The sequence below is a fragment of the Ctenopharyngodon idella genome, chromosome 1 (genome assembly GCF_019924925.1).
Source record: "Ctenopharyngodon idella isolate HZGC_01 chromosome 1, HZGC01, whole genome shotgun sequence".
Taxonomy (NCBI): Eukaryota; Metazoa; Chordata; class Actinopteri; order Cypriniformes; family Xenocyprididae; genus Ctenopharyngodon; species Ctenopharyngodon idella.
In genome coordinates this window covers 26,529,029-26,541,840 of record NC_067220.1, presented here as the reverse complement: position 1 = coordinate 26,541,840, position 12,812 = coordinate 26,529,029, and the positions used below count along the sequence as shown (strand labels likewise).

Below are 12,812 nucleotides of genomic sequence, written 5' to 3'. Positions count from 1 at the left end.
CCTGAGAGTCAAGACAGTCAGAAAATGCTTTGAATGCACTTTAAAAAAATGCATGTAGGCCTTTTCTGATCAAGGGTGTGTATGTTTCTGTCATTTTAACTTTGAAGAGCCCTCTTAGGAGCTGACTTTCTTTTTCTACCTCCCTCTCTCTCTCTCTTTCATTTTCTGCATCTGTTACTCTCAAGTACAAACCCATTTTAACCCTAAATAACCCCCCCTGACAACTACTCAAATAGACAGTTTACTAGAAAACACCCACAGGGGTCTCCTTTACTACCTCCCCTCACTGAGGAAACACCAGCTATGTATGATGCCACGAGAATCTCTACCAAACGCACTATATGAAACCTTAACATGCAAATAACATCAACCACAAAGGGTGCAAGGAGAAAATGGAAACTTCCTGTTTGGCTTGCGATCTGTTCTTCTGTTACAGAATTTCTGTCACGCGCCATACTTACAGAATAGTGCTAAAACGAAAGGCAGTAGATCTGCCGTTTTTAACAGCACTTCCATTGTGTGAAGACTTAGAATACAACAGATGGAGATTTTCAGGACATCTGTGACCCTTTTAAGTATCTGTGTCTTCCATAGCACCCTATCTGAAACACAGAGCATATGCAAAGGTAAGATTCTGATTCTTGTGATAACTTTAAAAATGTGGGTAACATAGACACATATACAAGTTATATGCCATTGTTTTCTTAAGTCTTGTATCTAAAATGAACCTTAAAATGACTTTTGTTTGTGTAGCCTAATGTATTAAGGCTGATTCAGTCATATTAAATCAGTTTTACTTGAATAAAAGCAGTTACTGTAAGATTAGCTGTTACCACATTAAGTACTTTTTAGATTGTTTGACAAAACCCTTGTTTAGGATGGGACGGAATGTGGCCAGGACCAATGAGACCAGTGTCCTGGGGTTTTTTAACTGCCAGCAGCTTTGAGCCGAAAGGCCTGCAATGGCCTGACACCATAAAACAAGGCACTGCAAATGTAAAAGTGAAACAGAATTTAAAATTGAGTGGGAATCAAAATACCTTCAGTTTGTCTGTTTTATCAGCCATTTGACAAATCACATTTGCGAAATATGAGGTTGGAAATTACAACAAACTAAAATATTAAAAAACTAAAGTCTTCATTATGATATGAAGTCTCAGTTAAGAGAAAAGCTCAAAATGTGCATATTTTAAGTAGAAATGATGGAATGTAAAGTCACAATTACAAGATAACATAAAATCTTTTGTGTAAACCCTGACAAAAATGTTTGTAGGGTGACAAGAATGCCCCTATGGTAGTCAAATATAAATAAATAATCATATTTAAGAAGATATATATATATATATATAATAAAAACTCATAGGACATAAATGCATAATATTTATAATGTGTAAATGCACACAAGACAATTTTTATTAGCGGCAAAAGAATTCAAGACATTTTAAATCTTGGTGTTTCCGCTGTTGCTCCATATCTTCTTCCTCAGCAATTTTTCCATATCCCTATAATATCCTTTTGAGTGGATGATGAATATACACAGAGTTTAACAATTATGTTCTACTCTACCTGCTACATTGTCGCTACAATCTGCTGCTGAAGTGATTTTCTACAATATATACAGAAAAGAAATTCAATGAAGTCTTATTTATATAATAAATGAAAACTGGAAAAGCAAATAAAGTTAGTTATGTATGTGTACATTTAATTTTCAGTTTTTAATTTGTTTTTTAATTTTAAATCTCTTTACATGTCAGCCACACTGAAATTTAAGCAACATCATACATTTGCGCCAGTGCTAAATCTCTTAAATATCAAAATGCAATCTAACTGATTGAGTTAGGCTTAGATAAATGAAATATTGTGCAGTCACAGTATATTTACCACAAACATTTAATCTATGAGGCAACATAGTACAATAGATTACATAGAGCTAGAACCCATTTTGCAGATCACACTTTATATTAGGTGAAAATAAAAGTACAATGTACGTATTGTGTTCATGATGTATCACAAAACATTTTGCTGCTATTGAGGTGGGATACGGTTAAGGTTAGGCACAGGTTTGGTGGTATGGGTAGGTTTAAGGGTGGGTTAAGGGGTAGGAAAAGGGTCAACAGTATAATTTTAGATGTAATCAGAAATTAATTATAACTGTAATTACATGCAGGTATTTTTTCAAAATATAAATACAATAAGTGCATAGTATGATTGATTTAAATGTTAGTACATAAGACACTTAATATAAAGTGGGACCTTGCAGCAATATTCTATACATTTTGCAACAAGCTGACATGTTTGCCATTGCCACTGACATTCTGAGAGTAGAAAATGCAATGCTGAGAGAGTTAATCACTCTGCGTGAGGATGATTCAGTCTTTCCTTTTTTGTTTCCAAAGTGAGGTTCAAAGCAGATTGTTCACACAGAAACTGTATCTCTATGACAACATTTCTCCACTCTTACAGGCAAAAGTTCTGATGAAAGAAATTAAATGTGAAATGAAAAAAACAGTCAAAACAGTTCTTCGGTTTTCTTATTCTGGCATATATTCTGTAAGTGCCTGTGCACATTAATCATACATAAAGTTATTCAGGAACCACCAGGAACTGAAAACACAAAAAAATAATTAACTGTTCTTATATCTGTAGTTATATATATATATAAAAAAAACTGCTGCAACATGAGTGACTGTGGTGATTTGTGGGTTCCATAACCACTTCTGCAAAATCAGACATCATCTTCAAGTATAAAATAAATAATGTATTATAAGTATAATAAATTAACAGTTTACCAAACCATTCAGAAATTTCAGGATTTGAAAAATTAACACTTGAATTCTATGTATTAAGCAGATGTGAAATGTTAATGATGGAGCTATGTGACTTTTGTCTCCTCTACACTGCAGGCAATCTCCCATCGGTTAAGCATGTGGCAGTGGACAGCAATGTTACTGTGCCCTGCCCTGTACTCATTGCAACAGAAATGGACTTCAAATTATTTAAAGGCTCAGACCAGGTCACCTCCATTTATATCAAGAAAAATGATACATCCACCAACAAAAATAACAACAGCCCAAATTTCCCTGCCGATCTCGATGTTAATCATATGGATAACAGTACCAGTTTCATCCTGTTCGGTGTGACTACGAATTTTACAGGCCTGTACACCTGTGAGGCCGATATAATCTATCCTCCTCCATTTAAGAAAGTGCCACACACACCACAAACTATTGTGTTTGTTGAAGGTATGTTTACTATGGTTGTTACTGTACAACACAAAGTCAAGCATTATCTAGAGAAAACAACTGCCAATATGACTGAAAATTAGTTTGTAATTTGTAAGTCACATTTTGTGTTGCTCCTTTTGTGTGTGTTTGTCAACAGATAGACCAGTTAAAATGCCTGATCTTTGTCAACATGGAAGTTACACGGTTTTGTGGTTTGTGTTTGGAGCCATGGCCATATATGGGGTGGTAATGACTTGCATCGTTTTCATTTTGCGGGTAAATACTTATATTTACATTTTCAAAAATGCTTATTCAACAGTATATTTAAATACATGAAATCAGTGTATTACAGAGTATTAGAGTAGTTGTCAATTTGCTTGACATCTCATGAAAAAAAATCTCATGTAATCATTATATTATATTATATATAATGGCATACATTTATTATAATGACTTTTTACAGTATAATTTGCTAACAAATATTTATTTATTTATCGATTGATTAAGACTTTGGCAACAGCTCTTTGAAATGTTGGCTAATTTATAATAGCTATTGCTGATATTGCACTTGGTCGATAATTGTATTTTTGTTTTTTGTTTTTCCCATGCCTGCAAATCAGGTCAAGTGCAGTCAAATTAATACTCCCTTCAAGGACAGAGAATGCAGACGGAAATGGCAAGGGGTTCAACATCCAAGGCAGGGTTTTCGCAAAGACACTGTAGTATGAGACTGTCCGACAACATTCTACGAAACCTGCCCAAAACAACATCAGTCAGCTATGTTTTAAAAAGGGCACACAGCATTGGTGACATCCTGAGAAAAATCCAACTACCTTTAATTTTTTTCTCTGTTTTATACTTTCATTTAACCAATATGTAGCCAAAATATTATTAGCCTTGCTGGCATGTGTGTGTGTGTGTGTGTGTGTGTGTGTGTGTGTGTGTGTGTGTGTGTGTGTGTGTGTGTTTTTTAAACATTTATTTCGAAAATAAACATAGTACAACAATCTCTTTCCTTTTCTTCCTGTGTGCACGCACACATGTTTGTCTGTCTAAAAGGAGATGTACTAGAGACGGACTTGTTTTTGTTAAAATTACTAACCCAAAGCTGTACCAGCTACGGCATTAAAACCACTGACGGGTGAAGTGAATAACATTGATTACATTGTTACAATGGCACCTGTCAAGGTTTAGGATATATGTATTAGACAAGTGAACAGTGAATTCTTGAAACAAGGAAATAAGGGCTAGACCATGGGTCAGAGCATCTCCAAAATGGCTTGTCTTGTGGGATGTTCCTGGTATGCAGTGGTTATGGTAAGAGATGGCAGCAGGATGCACTATGGGAAGAAGTTAGGCCTGCGGAAGCTGTGCTATGCTCTGGCAATGTTCTGCTGGAAAACCTTTGGTCCTGGCATTCATGTGGATGTTACTTTGATGGCAGTGGCCCCTTTCAGCAGGATGCACTGCAAAAATTGTTCAGGAATGGTTTAAGGAACATGATGAAGAGTTAAAGGTGTTGCATTGGCCTCCAAATTCCCCAGATCTCAATCTGATTAAGCATCTATGGGATGTGCTGGACCAACAAATCTGATGGAGGCCCCACCCCGCAACTTGCAGGACTTAAAGGGTTAGTTCACCCAAAAATGAAATTTCTGTCATTAAATACTCACCCTCATGTCATCCCAAACACGTAAGACCTTTGTTTGTCTTCAGAGCACAAATTAAATCCTGCTTCAGCATCACACACATGCGTCGGTCAATACTGAGCTGGCGCTCGGACGTAAACAATGAAGCTCTGCAACGAAAACAGCGTAGCAGTATCACGGGACAGATGAATTTGTTGAATAAAGTTGTTATTTTTGTTTTGTTTTTGTGCACAAATGTATTCTCGTTGCTTCATAATACTAAGGTTGAACCACTGTGATCACGTCACCGGTTTTAACGATGTGTTTAGTACTTTTCTGGACCTCAAAAGGTGCAATGTTGTTGCTGCCTATGTGTGGATCAGATACCCTCGGATTTCATCAAAAAATATCGTAATCTGTTTTCTAAAGACAAACAAAATTCTTGCGGGTTTGGGATGACATGAGGGTGAGTACTTAAAGGGTTAGTTCACCCAAAAATTAAAAAAATAATGTCATTTATTACTCACCCTCATGACGTTCCACACCCGTAAGACCTTCGTTCATCTTCGGAACACAAATTAAGATATTTTTGTTGAAATCCGATGGCTCAGTGAGGCCTGCATAGCCAGCAATGACATTTTCTCTCTCAAGATCCATTAATGTACTAAAAACATATTTAAATCAGTTCATGTGAGTACAGTGGTTCAATATTAATATTATAAAGCGACGAGAATATTTTTGAAAAAAATAAATGAAATAACGACTTATATAGTGATGGCCGATTTCAAAACACTGCTTCATTAAGCTTCGGAGCGTTATGAATCTTTTGTGTCAAATCATGATTCGGATCATGTGTCAAACCGCCAAACTGCTGAAATCACGTGACTTTGGCGCGCCGAACCGCTGATTCGAACGCTCCGAAGCTTCATGAAGCAGTGTTTTGAAATCGTTATTTAGTTTTTTTGGCGCACCAAAATATTCTCGTCGCTTTATAATATTAATATTGAACCACTGTACTCACATGAACTGATTTAAATATGTTTTTAGTACATTAATGGATCTTGAGAGAGGAAATGTCATTGCTGGCTATGCAGGCCTCACTGAGCCATCGGATTTCAACAAAAATATCTTAATTTGCGTTCCGAAGATTAACGACGGTCTTACGGCTGTGGAACGACATGAGAGTGAGTAATAAATGACATTATACTCATTTTTGGGTGAACTAACCCTTTAATGACAGAAATTTCATTTTTGGATGAACTAACCCTTTAAAGAGTCTGCTGCTTATGTCTTGGTGCCAGATACCACAGGACAAGTTGTAAACCTCTTTTCTTTTTGAGAAAATCCCCAAAAGGAAGTTTTGAAGCTCTTACTGGTATGCCTGAAGCAGCTTTTGCAATTTTCTCTACCTTCTCATTCCTTTTGATAATCAACAAGCAATAACACAGGACTTCCACTGGAGGGCGACGTAGGATTTACTTTCCATTAGCCAAGATCCTCTAGTCTGAGGCGCACTGTTAACTGTTGACTGAAATTGAGTCTGTTACTCTTGTAATTCTCCCTCCCTTTCTATAATCACCCCACCCTCTGTGCTAACACTCTTAAAGAACAGTCTACCCACGCGGCTCGCTCATCAGAGCTACAGCGCGCTTTCCAGTGACTACAGTTTCACGCGCACAGGGCATTCTCTCACAGAGGCGCGCGCAGATGCGGGCAATGGGTGCGCAGAATATTTCAGCGCGTAGTAATATATAAGCTTTAAGAGCCTTTTAACAATTCATGGCACAATGTATACGTCTTTTTTTAAAACATACATTGAATGCAATATTGTTAATAAATATAGTTTTACAGTGATTTAGAAAGCTATACTCCTACCAGTTCTCGCGGGCCGTTTTGACCACGGATTTACAGAGAATGAATGAAACTCAGATCCCGTTTTGGGAATGCTCAAGAACTCCTGACAATTCCAGCGTGAACAGCTCTGCGTTAAGCGTGGAAGTTAACGCCACCTGTAGCAATGCGTCAATAATTCAGAAATTCAAGCCCACACGACCAAAAGGTGAGGACAAACCAATGCATGTCAACGTTTGTATGTTATTTTCTTGCCTTGTTTTTTTTTTTCTTTCCTTTTCTTTTCTTTTTTTTTTTTTTTTCCCTGTTGCATATATGTTTTATTATTATTATTATCATTACATTTCTGAGTTAAATTACCAGTCGTTTTGACGGTAAAAAAGAGCCAGTTTATGTGAGATAAACAACATGAAACGCCTTTTCCTCAAAAACAAATCATTTATTATTTATAAAGCTATAACAGCATGGCTGAAAATTATGAAATCATACATTTCCAAAGCTACTACGCCCCAGCAACCAGTACTGCACACTGAAGACGCATTGAAGAAAAAAAAAACTTCAGCAGCTTGTTTTTCAGTATGTTTGTGCGTTTATTTTTTTAAATGCTCAATAAAATGTGTTTATTTTCTTTGAATAGTACAGCAGTAGCCTATATTTCATATAATCACTGTATTTTAAATAATAACATAGTCAATATTTTCCTTTACTTATTATAATATTTTATGAACTTGTAATTAAACCCCAAGGATGCTCTTTGCAGTTTTCAGCTCACATTAGCATCATAATACTTTTTGAACATACAAATGTGGTGTTTACTTCATTAGGACATGGACCAATAATAATGGGTAAATATGGTCACTAGGTATTCAAAACCATGACCCCAAGAAGGAGAATGAGAATGATAATCCTATTTATAAATAATGTTTTTTTTGTTTTATTTTGTTTTTTTGTTTTTTGTTTTTTTTAAATGTACCATTTTGTGCAAGGTTATGAATCATAGTGACACAAGTCAGGGGTAGTTAGTTTGGCAGCATTAAACTGTCTGTAAGGACCTTCAGGCTACAAAAAAAAAAAAAAAGTCTGTTAATTTCAAACATCTGTAATTTGATATATCCAACTTGACATTGATGAACCTAATAAACTCCCCCAGCTGGGAATAAATTAATTCCATTCGATTTCATTTTTTATGCATGAACACCCATAGCAGTTTCTTTCCTCTGATTACGAAACTGCAACAGCATTTCACTCACCTTTTTCTATATTATGGATCCGCACGTTAGTGACTCACTCGATCAGGTGGTTCTGCTCTTTGAAAAGGTGGTGAGATCTAGTTTTAGCTTCTCATTTTAGAGAGTTCTGACACGTTAACTTACAGTGTAAATGATGAAAGGTGGTGGCAGTTGGCAAGACAGTGATTCATGCATGAGCATAAATTTGGAGTAGTTTTAGTCGAAAAACATACAGTAGGGTTTCAACAAATTCATAGATTGCTAGCTCCTAAAGCATTAAGTAATCACATTTTATCTAGCATAGGGGCATTTTGATTCACAGATATAAAAAATGAATTGAATTATTTGGAATCTGCAACACATAGAAACATATATTAGACTATCTATATTTAAGTAGTGTCATCTGAACACACATTAGAATGTTCCAGTTCTATAATTGCCATGTCTGATTACTATATATAGCTATGTATATATAGTAATCAGAAATAGTAATTTCAGGATTGTAACTAATTATATATACAGATTCTCTGACTGGAGAAATCCCACTCTGGGTTGTACCCAAGGGTTCAAGGTGTTGCTGCTTAGTATGGCCATGTTTGGTAGATGACGTAACTAAACCATCTGGCGGCAAAGAGCTTCTTTCTCCACTGACAGCGATTCAGAAATATCAGTGTATTCTGACATTTTTTTTTTTGTAAGCAACATTCTTATTGAAGAGTCTTAAAAGTGTAAAAATCAACTTTTTTTTTTAACACAGTATAGCCACTAGCAGATGTAAAAACGATAAACTTGCTCTTTCAATCAATCAATCAATCAATCAATCAATCAATCAATCAATCAGTCACCCCTTTTTAAAATTATAAAATAATACTAAAAATGCTTCCCATACAGTACAACTGGCCATCTATATCAATTAATACGGCTCTCTCTTTCTCGTGTAATGAGATCTCGTGTAATACTTATGGAAAAGAAAACAGCATTCAATTTGGAGAAGGGAGGAGCTGAGAAAGTTAGAAACATCTTAGGAAATAAGACAAATATGGCAATTAATAATGACATCATGTAGCATGTGGGTCGAACAGTAGGTGGGGATATTTGACAACTGCTATTAACGGCCACTTGCAAGCCCAAATACATGACTGTGTTCAGGAAATAAGCCACCCCCCTCCCCCCCAAAAACCCATGACTCCCAAATTTATTAGCAACTTTATGAAAAAACAAGCTGCTTATATAATAAGAGGATATTGTAGTTGCTAGTAAAGGACTTGGGGCTGCATGTGTGCGTTCTTGTGCTGCAATTATCATTGCTATGACGCCATGTCTTTTTCCTGCGGCTCTAGAGTCGTTGGCTCACGTGATTGGCTAAAAACTGATGGGCAGCAAAACCGAACGCATATGAGCCAACATGAGCAAAGTTGATAGATTTCAGATTCTATATTTACAGAGGGTTCTGTGCCAGCAAGGTGCACTGAGATGAATGAGAATGCTAATGGATAGCTTGTTTAGTTAAATGTGATCATTTAAGTTATTTTAATATCACAAATGCCTGTGTTACCTATTTCTATACGGTTGCGATGACGATGCATTAATATGGAGATATGATTTTGTTTTAATTTTTGAACTATTTTGAACTATTTTTTAACTATTTGACTATTCTAGAAGAGGAGGGAGATGTATTACCTCACTTTATATTTTTTCCATATGTAAAAGGAGCGCTTTTCTCTTTTCATGTATTTTTAAATTCCACAGTGAAAGATTTATGGTAAAATTTTTCTGATAATATTTCACAAATCTCTCTTATGCTCCACTGACTAGCTGTCTTCCCCATCTTACTCACTCATCTCCTGTTTCTTTTTCCATTTCTGGTATCCTTGTAGTGACTTCGCCATCTCTTGCTAACTACCTGATAGAGTGTGAATTGCGTATTTTGAGACAAACCTCTCAGTGTCTTAAGGGGGAGCAGTCATTTTAGTGTACTTGCGCAAACTGGCAATTTAAATCACAAAATCATTCGGGAGTTGTTGGTTCTGCTGGGCCCCCTGTCTGTTCAGGGCTTTTAGAATCACCCCAACCATCCTCACCTTTTATGTCGCCCCCTGGCTAATTGGTCCCATCATGCATTGCAGCATGAATAAATTATGTGGTATATATCTATTTAAATGTAAATAGTTGTTGCTTTTTGTCATTAATGTTAGTTATTTGTTGTGGGGTGATGTTAAGAGCTCACCTTTTTTTACTTATCTATGTCAATTGTTGGGGTCCATGTGCATGTATATATGTTCTTCAGAACTATCTGTAGTTGCCTTGATAAGAATGAATTGGCTGAACAGGATATTGTGCATTTAGTGAACAAACAAATCATTCAAAAAGGTTAAATAAAGAATTGTTACTGTGGACAGTTATTTAGTTTTATTGGGTTGACTGGTGTAGAGAAAAAATAGCTCATTCTTTACTAAGTAAGAGACACTTAGCTAACTGCATTGATGTCATGGTTGGATGCTTAAGCTGTTTTTCTGTCTTTGGCACTGAAATTGAACAGAGACTCTTAACATTAGACTTTGGCCCTGTGCCTGAATAAAATGGCTTTAATTTTTAATTGGCTTCAAATTACAGCAAATCCTTTTACCCAGTCTCATTATGTGACATTCTAAAAAGCATAGACTTACAGACTCATTTACTAATTTTAATTTATTTATCAAATTTAGAAGGACAGTTTTCATAAATCTGGTACAGACAATGCCTGTAGATAACTTCTAGAATAACAGAATAAGTAGAATTCATTAAGAAAGCACCTGAACTGGCCAATGAATAAAACAAAAAGATGAATTATTGAAATACATCGGTGTTTGCAAGGTCGAGCATGCCAAAAAAAAAAAATATATATATATATATATCAACAAAAATGACAAGTCAAGAGCACATGGTGTGGGAACAAACACCTAGTAGAACATGACAAGAGCACAAGGCTAAACAACAAGATCAAAAGCTCATCCTCAAACAAAAACAAAACACATACAGTAAGCACATGAACTGTGAAACAGAAGACAAAACATGGATCTGGATGCCGACGAGACAATACACCACATGACTGTCCTGTCAAACGAAGAATCAATGTGACAGGACAATGACATCATAACATGGATACATTTAGTAACTTTGTAGTTCCCATTTAATTTGATCTAATTTATTGATTTAATTTAAGTAATTTATTCTGACATTCAGTGCAGGAGGAGCCTCAGTTGGTTATGGGTACTGTTTACTGTGAGAGCAGGTACTACTCCCAGCAGAGCAAGTGAACAGAGGAACTGTCAGTGTAGGACAGGGGAACATGAAAAGCGAGGAGCTGTCACAACAGTAAAATACACTCAAGCTGACACTGAAAACTAGAATGAGCAATACACTGTGTCATTGGGATGACACCGTATTAACTGTAGTGGTGCCGACACCACTGACTGTGACTGACTGCACTGTAACTGGAGATGCCCACAACTCAAATGTACTCTTCAAATGTAGTAGTAGAAATGTTATTCTTCACAATTGTATGCTCTCCTGAGGTTTCCATTGTACTCCAAATTCCATCTGTTTATGCCCAGGGACAAAAGAGCAATATTTATGAATTCTGTTCTGAAACAGCACCAAAAGAGGGAGTAAACAGCAGAATGACACAATACTGTAAACCAGTCCTTGCTAAACTGTTCTTGATTCTGTGCAACAGAATGTATTTATTAGCTGCCGTTAAATGAGATAAATAATTTAGTTTGAGGTTTTTTTTTTTTTTTTTTGGAAGATATTTCGGTAACACTTTCTATGAAGACCATGCTTATAATGAATTATAGCACCATTTATACTTATTTATAAGTAAGTATTAGTATTTTATAAACATATTTATAAAGACTTATTAAGACCTATAATACATTATGAGAACAGTTATAGATATATTTTTATTATATTTATAATTACTTATAAGTCATGCATTTGCTTTTTCAATGCACATGCTCTTAATCCATTATACACTGATTTATAAGTATTAGTTAGTCGTATGGTTCCATGAATGTATTTAGAAATACGCTGCCTGCATTGCTGTAATGTTATGTTATAGTTACAATGACTTTTTAGTAATTCCGATTTATTTCTGTCAAGTAATTGAATATATTGTTAATAGCCGTTTTGTGTCCTTATAAATACTTATTGTGAGTAATAATATAGTTACTAATCTCTATAAGTGCATCATTGATGGCTTTAAGTAAAGTGAAAACACAGGATGCAATTTTCTTAAAGAAAATGTTAAGAAGTTATGAAGATGTGCTCATTAGACATTTTAAGTTGTTTACTTGTAAGTGTAACTAATGATGAACCATAATTTCTGTAATAAAATAATTGGGGAAAAAACAGAAATCAGTACAAATCTTTTTTTTTAATGTTACATACTATCAAAACACTGCAACAATATATTTTTAAAAGTATAATTCCAAACTGCTATAAATACCATATGGCTGAGGAGATATAGATTTTAACAAAAATTTATCAAAATTTCCATTCATGACCTCTAATGCAAACATTAACTGTTAAAGACATAATTAATAACTAATTGGTACAGCAAACAAGTGTCTCTGGAACTGTTTTATATTTGATCATTTATAAATCAGTGTATAATGGATTATGAGCATGCACATTGAAAAAGCAAATTCATGGCTTATAAGTAATTATAAAAATATTAGTTTAGGTCTTAATGAGTCTTTATAAATATATTTATAGAATAGTAATACTTATAAATAAGTATAAATGGGGCTATAATTCATTATAAGCATGGTCTTCATAGAAAGTGTTAACGATATTTCTAATATAGTTTTAAGGATCTTAAATATTTTAAGAAATACTGA

General features: G+C 35.1%; 2 protein-coding genes across 3 annotated transcripts in view; both read left to right on the top strand.

Annotated features, from left to right (window-relative positions):
• Positions 1-283: 283 nt before the first annotated feature.
• Positions 284-4,231, top strand: si:dkey-1h24.6 (uncharacterized). The gene is made up of 4 exons (XM_051887890.1): positions 284-626; positions 2,904-3,242; positions 3,382-3,500; positions 3,845-4,231. The coding sequence occupies exons 1-4, from the start codon at positions 542-544 to the stop codon at positions 3,950-3,952; spliced, it is 651 nt and encodes a 216-aa protein (XP_051743850.1). The 5' UTR covers positions 284-541; the 3' UTR covers positions 3,953-4,231.
• A 2,019-nt stretch (positions 4,232-6,250) lies between these two features.
• cckbra (cholecystokinin B receptor a) overlaps positions 6,251-12,812 on the top strand; it is a 45,264-nt gene continuing 38,702 nt past the window's right edge. Inside the window, exon 1 of one of the 2 annotated variants that reach the window (XM_051887828.1) lies at positions 6,251-6,911. In XM_051887828.1, the coding sequence (XP_051743788.1) occupies positions 6,767-6,911 (145 nt within the window). In that variant the 5' untranslated portion in view covers positions 6,251-6,766. The remainder of the gene's footprint in view (positions 6,912-12,812) is intronic. The other variant, XM_051887830.1, reaches the window with a different exon arrangement.

What these genes read in the sequence shown, in the direction of transcription:
- si:dkey-1h24.6 (XM_051887890.1), top strand. Translation starts at nt 542, where the DNA reads ATGGAGATTTTCAGGACATCTGTGACCCTTTTAAGTATCTGTGTCTTC. An exon ending in AACACAGAGCATATGCAAAG is followed by an intron (nt 627 to 2,903) that starts GTAAGATTCTGA and finishes TCTACACTGCAG; the next exon opens with GCAATCTCCCATCGGTTAAG. An exon ending in AACTATTGTGTTTGTTGAAG is followed by an intron (nt 3,243 to 3,381) that starts GTATGTTTACTA and finishes GTTTGTCAACAG; the next exon opens with ATAGACCAGTTAAAATGCCT.